Genomic DNA, 13006 nt, shown 5'->3' on the forward strand with positions numbered 1-13006 from the left:
CTTCTTGGCATTGTTGGCTAACAACGGAGGCAAGCTACGTCCTCGGTTATCGGACCAATTTGTGCAAGGGTCACATTATAGGTCCCGCACATCTCCAATACGACGGATCGATTGCGCAGTTCGAGCTTGAGCGTGAAGGGATAAGTGTAAACATATAAAAAACCCTCCCGGTGGTCGGTAATTGATTCATCCGGGCCAGGAGCAAACACTTGCACCGGACGGTTATCCCATCCGCAATCAGTCCGGACCTGATCGAGCTTATCCTCGGTGATAGAAGAGGGGTATCGCCTTACGTCATACCCTCTATCCGAAACCAATGAAGGCTTCTCGGCTTCAAACTCTTTATTGAAGTTGGGTTTGATCGGCACTATATCTAAAGCCGTAGGCTCGGCCACATTTTTTCCCTTGGCCGAGACACCGGTTCGGCTCCTTGGGGGATGAAACCGAGGAATATCCCGGGGAGGTGGTTTCGGTATTGGCGTACATTTGTGATGGGAGAGAGTTTGAAAATTTGATAAAGGGATGAAGGTAAGAAGATAAAAGCGTGGAAGTAAAGAAAACGAAGCACAAATGAAAAAACGATCAGCAAAGCGACACTAGAGTGGAACGGGTTCCTTGCAAGCTGATTTCAATGACGAATGTGGGTGATTAGATAACAGAATCAACGATGAAAAAGAAGTTAGTGAAATGAGAATGAAGAACAGATGTGAAGGAGTAAAGAAACTGAAGTAAAGATGGTGAAAATGAAGAGGTAAAAATGGAGGAATGAAGGCGGTAAAGGGCTTTATATAGGCTTGGATCACACGGTGGTTACAAATCCCGACCAATCGACGAGCGCCACGTGTCCCGTAATAAATGAAGACGTGATTTGAAGAGACGTGCGTAGCGGCGGTTGCAGAGCTTGGACCTGTCGGGGCACGACACGTGGCAGATGGCAGAAGAAGGTGACAACTGTTCCCGCCAAAACGAGAAGATAAGAACGAGCCAATGTGATCCCCGGTTTCACGATTCATCCACTTCTCGTTACTCCGATATGATCTCGGTCCGGAAAGTGTGGGGACTATCTGTATACGCTAAAAACCGGGTAAAGTTTGTCCGGTGCAACTCGGGGTCGACAAAAGGAAGAAAACAAGCGATAGTGATTGATCCGAAGAGGCTCTGCACAAATTCGTTGTATTCGCAAATAACTCCTTATCGTAGTCAGTCCGGGATCCAGTTCTTACATGGCCGGGTTGATCGTGGCCTTTTGTCCGGTTCGAATATAGCGAAATCAGTCGTGGTCGTTAGCTCGTTTTCTTCATGACCATTCTGATCGTGGCCGTTGGTCCGGATAATGTCTTCGCCCGCCACGTGTGAAAATCTTGTTGCCACCAGCTCGACGATCGTACGGGTGTCAGACCGTACGACCTAACCTTATCCATATTAGGTTTTCTTTATCCTAAAAGGGCTCCATGATGTATAGAAGGCCCGTAAAGGAAAACTATAAATAGGGGCATTTCCTTATTTTTGAGGGTTGGCTTCTTGGATCCAAAAACTTTGTACTTTGAAAATATATATATTAGAAATTCACTCTCACTTTGGTTTCTTCAGATTTTGGTCCGGTTTACAGCTCAAATAGCCCATCAAATTACTCCATTTAAACGTTGCATTAAATATATCTATATATAAAATCTTAGCTTCAAAGCATACACTCCTGTCTTCATCTAGCCATTAGCATTACTTGTCTGTACTCAAGTCGTTTCATAAGCTAAATAGATACTTACACCTTTTGTTCATCAAAAAAAATAAATTAAAGAACCACATATCCTATACCTCATTTACACATTTAACTTGTTAACCGATTTCTTGGTAATACAATACTAGTCACCCACTGTGCTCTACAAAAATTACATTATAATCTTACATTTCATTTTACAAAGAGGAAAATTCACATGGTACTCTATCAATCAAGAAACGGATGAAGATGGGAGATGGTACTGCTCGTGGAGCTTGTGTAAGACTGTTTGTTAAGGTTATTCTTGCGATTTCAGCCGCGTTAAAGAGGTTTTATATGTACTGGATCTGAATTCAGTTTATACGGGTTATTTAGATCGTAATCTAAAGTTCCATAAATCGCAAGAAATATAAAAAAAAGAGTCGTTTACTAAATAACTATCCAAAAAAGACATCTAGTGTAAAATTATAGTTTGAAGGGAGGACAATAAGAGATGGTTATGCATCAATTTCTTGCTCTTTCAAATGCAATGCTTAGCTACGTCATTTTTAGTTTGTTTTGAAGGATCTGGTAAAAAAGGATGTGCATTTTAAAATGGATTAAATGTGGCTTATGGACCCCAAAAATTTGTAAGTTAGTTTTAGCGTCAATTCTTAGGAAAAGTTCTTTTGTTATACGCACATTTTTTTATAACGGTGGTATCCGGGCAAAGCTTTACGTAACTAACAGATGGGAAAAAATCACCTAGTATTTTGTCTCTGCTCGAAATAAAACCTGAGACCTCATGGTGCTCAAGCCTCAACCCATTTATCAGCGCCTCATGATTCTTATTCCTTAATTTACTTTAGATGTTTCTGCTCTTTGCGGCCAGTGTTTGGTGCATTTGATCCAAGGTTAGTTTGTAGCTCCTGCAATATCTCATCCAATAAACTTCACTTCAATAAAGTATTATACCATATATCCATATGTGGTTATCAAAGTTATTTGTCTCTCTTGCTGTATATCATGAGCATAGGCGGATCCAGAATTTGAAGGTTTGGGGTGCCGTATTTCTTTGAATCCAAATAAAGAAAATTCTTGATCGGTTCGATCGACATTGAGCTTCGAATCAAATTATTCGCCTTTTCAACTTATATTAGACAAATTGATTGAATGGAAAAATATATAACTATGACAACTCAGCATAATAGAGATTTGGTTCCGATGGGAGAGAGAAGATTTTTGGACTAGAAAACTTATGATAATTTAACTTTATATATTTTAGCAAATACTATATATATATATATATATAAAGTCAAGATTAATTAAACAAAGATAATAATACTAATAACTAAAAGCAAGTTAAGAGGAGGACCTAAGGAAAAGAAAAGAAATGAATGAGACTAAAAGCATTTTATCAAGCGTGTGTATTTGGTTTAGGTACAGCAAGCTAAAAAGTAACAAAAGTGCCTTGAATGAGGCTCGAACCCTCATCTCCTGGGAGGCAACTCCCGCTCCTTGCCACTGGCACTTTCTCATCAGTTATTATTTAGGGTCCCAATATAATTATTGATATAATTTCATATGGAGATATACATATACACATAGCGGTTTCAACGCGAAGCTTGCGGGTGGCGTGGCACTCTCCCAGCCCTTAGTAGATCCGCCCCAGATCATGAGAGTAAAATTGTGTTAGACTCGACATTTGACATGAAAGTAAAACTCAAAATACACGTGCAATTTTTCTTCATATGTCTTGCGATTCTAAATGCCGGGAAAGATTTTTCAGAAAATATTTCCCTTCGTACCAAACACACCCAAAGTGTACTATTTACGGAAGGATATCAAATTCAATTTCGCAGTCTTGTCCCTCACCCTCTGTTTGGATGGTTGTTTCCCGTGGTTCATTAATTTGCAGTATGGTATGGTACAGTATGGTGTTGTATTGTATTATACTGTATTAATGAACGCGATGTTTGGATAGACTGTATCGTTTGTTGTGGTTTAATAACATTTATATTGTTTGGTTTGACTGTATGGTACTGTATAATAACTTGTAAGTTTACTAAAATACCTTTAACTCTTAATTAGAAATTAGTTTATATATATATTAATAAAACTCAAATAAAGAATAAAATAGGAACTTTAAAAAATAAGTAGGTAGTGGGTGGTAGGCTCGGGGTGAATGGGTGGTAGGGTGGGGTTGGGGTTGGGTGGTGGTGAGGGGTAGTGGGCGGGGGTAGTGGAGGGGTGGGTGGTGTGAGGTGGGTGGTTGTGGGATGAGGATGGGGGTAGTGGGTCGTAGGGGTGGGAGTGAGTGGTTGTGGGGTGGGATTGGGCGGTGGTGAGAGGTAGTGGGTGGCAGAGGAGTGGGGTAGTTAGGGGTGGGGGTGGGTGGTAGGGCGGGGGATGGGGAGGGTGGTAGGGCGGGGGGTGGGGTGGGGGTGAGTGGTAGGATGGGGGGTGGGGTGGGTGGATGGTGGAGGGTGGGCGGGCGTGGGGTGGCGGTGAGTGGTAGGTTGGGGGTGGGGTGGCGTGGGGGTGGAATAATGGAGAAATGAAATAAGTAACCACGGAAAAACCACCAAATCCGTGGTTACAAAAATTGGGACTTTTCATGGTTATATAACAATGGGATGAACCACGGGTTTACAACACCATACCACATAATTTTTAGAACAACGGAAACAAACATGGTTCATAGAAAACCATACATTAATGAACCACGGGAAACCACCATCCAAACAGGGGGTCAGTGTCTCCACTCTTGAGCTGTGTCCATTTTGAAATGGATACTCTCCTCCTATCATAGTATCCATTTTATAACATCGTAATTAAGGAGTAACACCCTCGGAACTAAAATAGATTGAGATTTAGGCCTCTGTGATTCTGTCCACATTTCTCCAAACACTTCTATGCCACATAAGCAGATTAATCCTATGCAACAGAAAAGTATATGCAACCCTGTACTCTCAACACGCCTGTAGACTATATATTGTAACATGATGGCAACTTCAGAAGAATAAATATGAAAACCAGCAATATTCATTCCCTTTTACCTATGCCATGATGCTCATGGGCAGCTTATCTCTAATTGGATTTCCTTATCTTTCTTCTTCAAATACGAGTTCAGATTTGGGGAGAGTGGATATGGCAGGGTGGTGGAATCAAAGCGATTTCATAACCATAAAGAAAGACCTCCAGTCCCGTCCCTAGATGTAGTAGTCAATCAGCGGGATGTAATTTCAAAGAGGCGCGACCGAACCCAAGAACCGGACTGAAGACAGGCCCCACTGTGATACCTCGTGCAAGTTCTAGGAAAAAGCAACCCCAAAGATTTGGGACCAAAAGCGATTAGCGGTGATTCAATTCCTAGTCTGCGCTCTATTTCACAGCCTAGGAGTACACATCGATGAGCTTAAGTAAGCGTTTTTGACTAATACACTTTGTTGATAGTTTGATACAACGAACTCTTTCTATTTTCTCATAACGAATAGGCTAGCTCTATCTCTCAATGACCTATCCTGCGCTCGAAAAGGTCCCTCAGTTCCTCAGCAGCACCTCGAGCAATGCCTTCATAATACTGCTGATACTATTACCTATCAAGATTGCTACCACAGTGTTCCTACACAAATAAAACAGTGGTTTTTGAATAAATTACTGAACAAACAAGACAATCAGTGACAAACCATCCTGTTGTAGCAAATAACTGAACCAGAAAATAGCAACATATTTCTACATCAAGAGTTCAAAAGAGCTTATCTTATAAGTAAAAGACAATATGTTGAACCATTAATCTGCTTTAAGCTATAACACTAGCCAACATTGATCTTCAGTCTTGATAATTACACGATCATGCAGGTAGCAACATAAATGTTATTTCTGTATTTAGAGCAGCTAGATGGGACTTATGGTAAAATTGCTTAAAACCCGTATTGCACAAAAGTAGCCACAATATATTAGTCCATTATGAGATTACCTCATGATTCAAAGAAGAGTGAAAACATCTGGAAACTATTCTTTTCAAGACACTGTATGCCCAATGTAGCAATTGTTTCCCCCTTAGAAAGCACCACCATTTTGTGATGCTGAATTGATGCAAGCGACAAATCAAAGTTTTTCCTTTTTCATGTAATACAGTTAATCACTGTATATTTCCTTCAGTAATGAAGAATGACCATCACAAAACTCTATGAGGACCAACGACTTACCATTCACACAACTCTATGAGAACAAAAGAATTACCAGCATAAAACTCTATGGATTCATTTTATTGATGAAATATGAAGACCAAAATCAAAAAAATTATGCAAAATACACTAAAAGTAATAAGGAATGATGAAAATATTGATGTAATACCTGAGTACAACATCATCTCAGAATTATGCAATATGGTAACTCTCAGTTCACTTGCTATTTGCCAAACATAGGAGAAACAAGACTCTCGATGAAAGTTTCAGTCCTTTCAAACTTAGCAGTTATTCCATCAACCTTCATATCTCTCCACTGATCCTCTTTCATGTTGTAGACAGTCAACTTCTCTCTATCCACATTCAATACAATATCGTCATCACTGATTGTACAAAATGGTACCAATCCATACTCAATACCCATTCTAGCAACTCTAAATCTGGTCCAAGATTCCTCAACTCGATACTCCCTCATCATCCAAATATCAATTTCATTTTCTAATGTATCATATAACATACAAAGACACCCTCTAAGAGCCGAAAGCTTATTAAACAATAAATTATTGTTATCAAGAGTAGTAGGTGTTGGCACCTCCAAAAATTTCTCAGTACTTAAATCAAAAGCAACAATTACATATGAAAAATCAGGAGCTTTCCTAGCCAACCAACGCAAAGGCCCATTTACCAATACCCCAGAAGCGCGCATACGAACTGCGCGATAATGAGGTAAACTCTCAAGTCTCCTCCATAGTCCCATTCTCAAAGAGTAGACATCAACAAAAGTACTGTCAATACGCCCTCGATAACGAGAAAGAGTAACCACCTTACAATCATCACTAACCAAATCATACCCTAGACCATACACACTACAACTATCAAGCTTGGGAATAGCCAAATCAAAGTTTGGAATTCTATGGTACTTTAAGGTTGTGGGGTTGATTAAAAATATAATATTTTCCTCATTCACTACCAAAACCAAGCCATTACAGGAGCCAACAACTCTTACCCAATTGTGTGAGAGCCCCTGAAAATTAAGCTTTCTTGAAGTGACATCAGTTCCATTATGGTTAAACATGATAGTGTGGAGAGCATGAGAGTGAGAGATAAAAATGAGTTTCTTTTCTTGCTTATGGGCATGGATAGTGAGGTGAAATTTGATGAATTGTGGGTCTGACAGAAAATTACACCATTGCTTTGACACATACCTGTATTGGCCTATGTATTTTGTAGGCAGCAAGGAAAGTATGTCAATTATAATTTCTTGAGGTAAGGTTTCAGCTTTGCTCATGGCCATGGTTGCATTTGGATTTGGAGGAGAAATTTACACCGTTGCTTTGACACAAACCTCTATTGACCTATCTGACTAGTGTATTTTCTTGAATCTGTAAACCGACAATTACAGAGAAAATAACAAAAATGGTTCCGTACGTTTGAGGTAAGCTTCAAAATGGTCTATTAAGTTTGCACTGAACAGTTTTGTTCCCTTAAGTTTGTCAAAATTTGATACTCCGTCCGGATAAAAAAGAGTATCCACTTAATTTTTTTTAAATCAAAAAGAGTATCCATTTATCAAATTAAGAAAGAATTAACGTTATTTTCTAGATTTTCCTCTATGAAGTGGTATGTGATCAAATCCCAATACCTATTTAATTAGGATAGTTTAGTCAAATTACCTATTTTATTCTAGGAGTTAATATTTTCTTAAGGGGTGTACAAATGGCTAGGTGGATACTCTTTTTGATCCGGAGGGAGTAATTTTAGACTCTTTCAAATAATTAACTATATAATATATGTTTGTAAGGAAAAAATGAAAAAAAAAAAAAATTACACACCAAGAAAACCCATCAAATCTTAAAAAAATGCAATAGAGACCAAAATGGCATAACAAATAGCAGAAATTGCACCTCAAAAAGCTAGATCAATTTATAAAAAATAAATCAAAATATTAGAAACTACAATAATTTAATCTCTAAATATGAGTTCCCGCTATTCTTTTTTTATAGTTCTCCTTAAATATAACAAACAAATCTCGATAAAAATTTGATAGAGCATAAAAGTGTTAACTTTTGGCAAACTTCAAGGACCAAAGTTATCCGGTGCAATGGAAAAGACAACCTTAAACCTACCTCAAACATAAGAGGCATTTTTGTCATTTTCTCACAATTGTACTTTAGTATTTTCTCAATTTTAGAAAGAAAACAAAAAAACTAAAAATAAATTTTAGCAGGAAAAGTTTTTCAACATTCGTTCCAGGCTTTCCGAAAATTAGAAGCGTTTTCACTTTAATAAAATTTTATCTTTCGACTTGTTCTTTGGACAATATTTTGGTGCAGTAGAAATTGAATAGTTGAAAGTTAAAGTTCTATTTGAATATAAATTTTACTTGAAACAATGAAAATTTTATAAGTGAAAATCAAATTTCACTTATTTAAAAAAAAATGTAATAAAAGAAGAAATTACGGGTATGTTTGGTACGATGGAAAATGTTTTCATATTTTCTCTTGTTTGGTTACACTTAAAGATCTTGTAAAATATTTGCCTCCAAAAAGGAGAAAATGTTTCCATAAAAATTTGAGGAAAAAATATTTTCCGGATTAACAAAATACACACCAACGCAATCCGCAACTCGCTCCCGCATACCCCCCCACCACCCCCAACTTCCACCCCCACAACCAAACCCAACCCCATGCCCCCCACCCATCACACCCTAAACCCCCACCCCAAGCCACCCCACACCCTACCTTCCACCACCCACCCCATCCCCAAACCCACTCCACTACCCCATCACCCCCCCAACCCCTATCTTCCACCACCCCCCTCCGAATTTTCTTTTTCATATATTTTATTTTACTTTTATAAATTTTTTATAAGAAATAGAAAAAAATTTCTTATCCCCACCACCCCGCGACCCCTCCCCTCCCCCCCCCCTTCACCAACCCCTCCAAAAAAGTTTAATTTTTTTAAAAAAAAAGTTTTTAAAAGTTGTTTTTTTTTTTTTAGATTTTTACACCCACCCCCACCACCCTCCAAAAATCTTTAATTTTCATTTTTTAAGAAGTTTTTAATTTTTTTTTTTTTCAACCGCCCCCGGCCCCCCTCCCCCAACCCTCCCACCTCCCAAACCGTACTTCGCACCATCAAAGTTGTACTCCGAATTCATAAACTTCATAGCGGTTTTGCTTTGAGTATATGCAAATGCTCTTAAAATGACATTTTCCAACTTGCGTACCAAACACAAGAAACTGAGTAGAAAAACAACTTATTTTATTGGAATACATTTTCTTTCATACCAAACACACCTTACATAAAATATTTAAAGGGTCAGTGTGCCATGTAGCATGGGAAAAGAAAGGAGATATTTAATAGGAGTTTTGATAGTTTTAACCTTATACTTTTGATATCAATGCCAAATAATTTATGAATGATTATGAGATTGGAGTCAACACACTTTGGCAGAGTGACCGGGACTAATTAGAGAGTTTGACAACAAAGGAATTTATCATGGTTGGTTGTCTTGTCAGGTATTAGCTTTTTCTTGCCTATTACGAATGGTATTTTTGAACCAGAAACTTAATGTCAAGGGCACTTTTGAGCCAAAAATGCAATGGAGGATAAAATTCATCTATTTCGAAAAGCTCAGACAAATTTTTGGCCTTTTCCTTTGTAGTAATTTATAAAATATTAAAAATTAAAAATCCACGGGATTTATACATGCCCTGTGCCTCGAGTCTTATACCTCAAACCTTATCAGGTACAACGCATCGCCTTAGGCCCGCATTTTTAAAAATACTGGACTGTATTGGATTGGAGGCTTTGTGGAATCTCCACACGTTTAGCATTAGAGTCTAAAAGTGAGATATATGCCATGAAAATGTCACACGATAGTATGCCATGCGCGTTTCTTTACCTCTAATTAAACAGAATGAGTAGCAAAATGATTGTGAAACAAACCAGTCATGCCTTTTCTGCAAAAATCCACGACACACGAGTTTCATTTCAATGTAAAGTTTATGATTCCGTATTTAATTATTTTCTTTGGGCAGCAAATATAGTAATTTAAAAACACTATAACTATTTCTAATTGTAGCGCTTTGCCGCTTTATAATGTGTAATATAACTTGGCCTACTCCTATATATATTTGTGCAGTTTTATACAACACATATGTCTATAGTTTTGACGCAAATAATTACTTTCTCCGATCCAGCTGGCAGCTCGTCTCCATTATACTATAAATACACCCCAATTGCGCGAGGTGCTTTCATTCTTCATCTTCATAACATCCGTTTAAAAGCTCGTGAACAACTCTTTTAATCTAAATTGTCATCAGAACATTAGTCACTACTAGTGCTGACATTTTCCAATAGAGGAAGATCAGCATGTAAACAACGGCAATAACTGCTCTAGTCCCATTGGTTGTTGAGACGAACAGATTGTTGCCGCTAAAGAATTTAATCAGAACAAACAAATCTGCTCGCTCAACTATTAATGAGACTAGAGCAGTTATTGCCAAAGGAGGATATTCTCAACACTCCTTTGCAAAATTTACTGCAATACCGTAGAACATTTTACGTGCCACTTTGGCTCTCATTCTTTGTTGCTCTATCTTGCGGTTCATGGTTTATCTACATAAGCAAGTGTACAGTCTCCCTCAATTTTTTTTTTTTTTTTTTAATTTCTCAAATGAAGTGAATCACTTACGTACAGAGACAGATTCATGATTTGAAGCTTGTGGGTTAAATTTAGAAGCTGTTAATACTGTTATTCTTGGGTTACAAATTCCAATTCTTATATATTTGAAGGATTTCACATTATAAATACAAAGTTTTGATAAAAGTTGTGAGTTCCCGCGAACCCACACCCAATGGTGTTTCCGCCCCTGCTTACGTATATATTTATCTTGATCTATTGTAGATTTCATCTGGTGTTGGGCCCATTTTGGGCATACTGCAGCTTATCATGTACGCAATTTATAAAGGGGTGCTGGAGAATGTCGCAACATCGGTAGAAGGGTGTAATAACAATAGCAACTGATGTACCTAACTAACTTGGGCTTTATCAATCGATATGTGACTTGGATAAGATGACACTATATCTCATGTAAAGATCCTCTGTCACTTACATTGGTTGGACACAGACATCAAATTTACTGAATCCTTTATCGTTAGATATTTCATATACATATTTGCAGTCTCATTTATGCTTGCTGCATTTTGTTTTCCATTATTATAAATCTTAAACTATTTGGACTCTGCACTGTCTTAATGCAAAAATAGATCGATAGCGGACCTTGTCCATTATCATTAACTCAAAAGCCTTGTTGATCTGAGCAAATGGGATTTATGAGTGATGAACTTCTCCAATTCAAGTTCCTTGTTCATGTGTTTCTCAACTACAGAAGGAAGGCCGGGACGACTGATGACGCTTGTAGTTTCCAAAGAAGGTTCCCTTGAGAGTCCTTCCATTCAATAAGTTCATAGGGTGTGAAATTATAAGAACAGCCACTCCCCAGCCCTGAAATTATAAGGTTCATTAGCATCTATTTTCCTGTAAAATTAATGTAGTAATTCGAACGTACACATTCAAATTCTGATATAAACATACGTCCTGGACACATTCAAATTCTGAAATCATAGCATCAATGTGGCAAGTACGTTCCACGCTACTGTGGACATTAGTCATCTCAACAATTACCGATCAAGCAATCAAGAATCCTGTAGACTCCGCCATTAGTCATCTCAACAATTACCGATCAAGCAATCAAGAATCCAATAAAAAATTATCAATTTCTGACTCATGGATGCCTCTTTTCTTTTGTTGCAAATTGATCCATTAGGGAAAGAATCCATTGAGTTCAAAAATTCTGTCGCACCAAATTTCTTAGCTGTAGAAAAGAGGTAAAATTCATAAATGAGTTGCTTTGCAATAAGACAAGCTATAAGGAAGGAACTAAATAAGACAATGGATCAAGAAAGTAGAAGATACAAGAAGTTTTATAGTATTGGCACATGTGTAGGTACAGCTTAATTAATTACCTTCCTCGAATCTTCTACTCCATTCTATCAACACCAATTATCCTTGAAGCACCAGCAATTCTTGCTCCTTCAGCAGAGCAGCCTGATCAAATGGGATCAGATAAATAATAAGATTACTTAAAGTAAACAAAGGGAAAGAACAAAACAGAAGAAAGGTAGATCATTAATGTGATTTGCAATATGGAGACTCACAGCAAGGCCTGAAGCTTCCAGTCCAAATATAGCCACACTTCACCCTTTTTGCTGGTTTAACTGCATCCATAGTTGCACCAAAGGTCTAGAAAAGAAGCATTTGATCAAATCAACAATTGAACCCCTTAAAAGAAACTACTATTTAAGGTACATCACTTATCTTCGTTTCTTCTTGAAGGTACAATCATCAAAGTGCTTAGATATAAAAAAGTTAATTTATTGGATCTATTACTTCATTTTTCAATGTTGAAGTCACCATTTTCAAGTCAAAGCACCGCTTCTGTGGAAACTAATGTTGTTAATTCAAAAATAAAATCTACGTCTGGAACATCTGATGATGCCTAAATTTCTCTAATAAATATATGCGGGAATGTTACAATTCAAATAGTTGGTGAATGTCACGTCCCAAAACACCCGCTAGACGTGATTGGCACCCAGCAAACACCACCCGCTAGGCGCACCATATATCATTATGTCATACTCTTAACTATTTACAAAAGCACTAAAAGCAAATAAGTGCGGGTCCAACAACGTTATTAATGATAAAATGAGAAATAATCGCCAACCAAATCCATAATCGATTTATGAATACCAATCAACGCTAAGGTAAAAAGAATCTCTAGCCCACATCCCACACTAAGACCATGGAGCATCTAACGAGGAGTTACATAAGTTTGAGTGTCGGGCATGTAAACCCAAATTAAAAGAAATAACTAGAAATAAACTAGATAAAGTGAAATATGGCCCTCCACGAACAATGCGGTGGCTCGCCTCGACCATAATCCACTCACGAAGTCTTCAATTACCGACCTCGTTCTCAACGACGGTTCTGCGTGGACATGCGGGTAAGGAGTGAGTTATACATAAATATAACCCAGTAAGATCCTCGACCCGCCAC

At 37.9% G+C, this 13006-nt stretch overlaps 1 protein-coding gene and 1 pseudogene across 1 annotated transcript; both read right to left on the minus strand.

Moving 5' to 3' along the window:
- Positions 1–4954: 4954 nt before the first annotated feature.
- On the minus strand, positions 4955–7333 carry LOC132059804 (F-box/kelch-repeat protein At3g06240-like). The gene is made up of 2 exons (XM_059452584.1): positions 6053–7333; positions 4955–5318 (listed from the first exon to the last, which is right to left on the minus strand). Exon 1 carries the CDS (start codon positions 7175–7177, stop codon positions 6107–6109), a length of 1071 nt encoding a protein of 356 aa, XP_059308567.1. The 5' UTR covers positions 7178–7333; the 3' UTR covers positions 4955–5318; positions 6053–6106.
- A 3616-nt stretch (positions 7334–10949) lies between these two features.
- Positions 10950–13006, minus strand: part of LOC132059807 (putative late blight resistance protein homolog R1B-17) — a 31239-nt pseudogene continuing 29182 nt past the window's right edge.

Source organism: Lycium ferocissimum, chromosome 6 (genome assembly GCF_029784015.1).
Source record: "Lycium ferocissimum isolate CSIRO_LF1 chromosome 6, AGI_CSIRO_Lferr_CH_V1, whole genome shotgun sequence".
NCBI lineage: Eukaryota > Viridiplantae > Streptophyta > Magnoliopsida > Solanales > Solanaceae > Lycium > Lycium ferocissimum.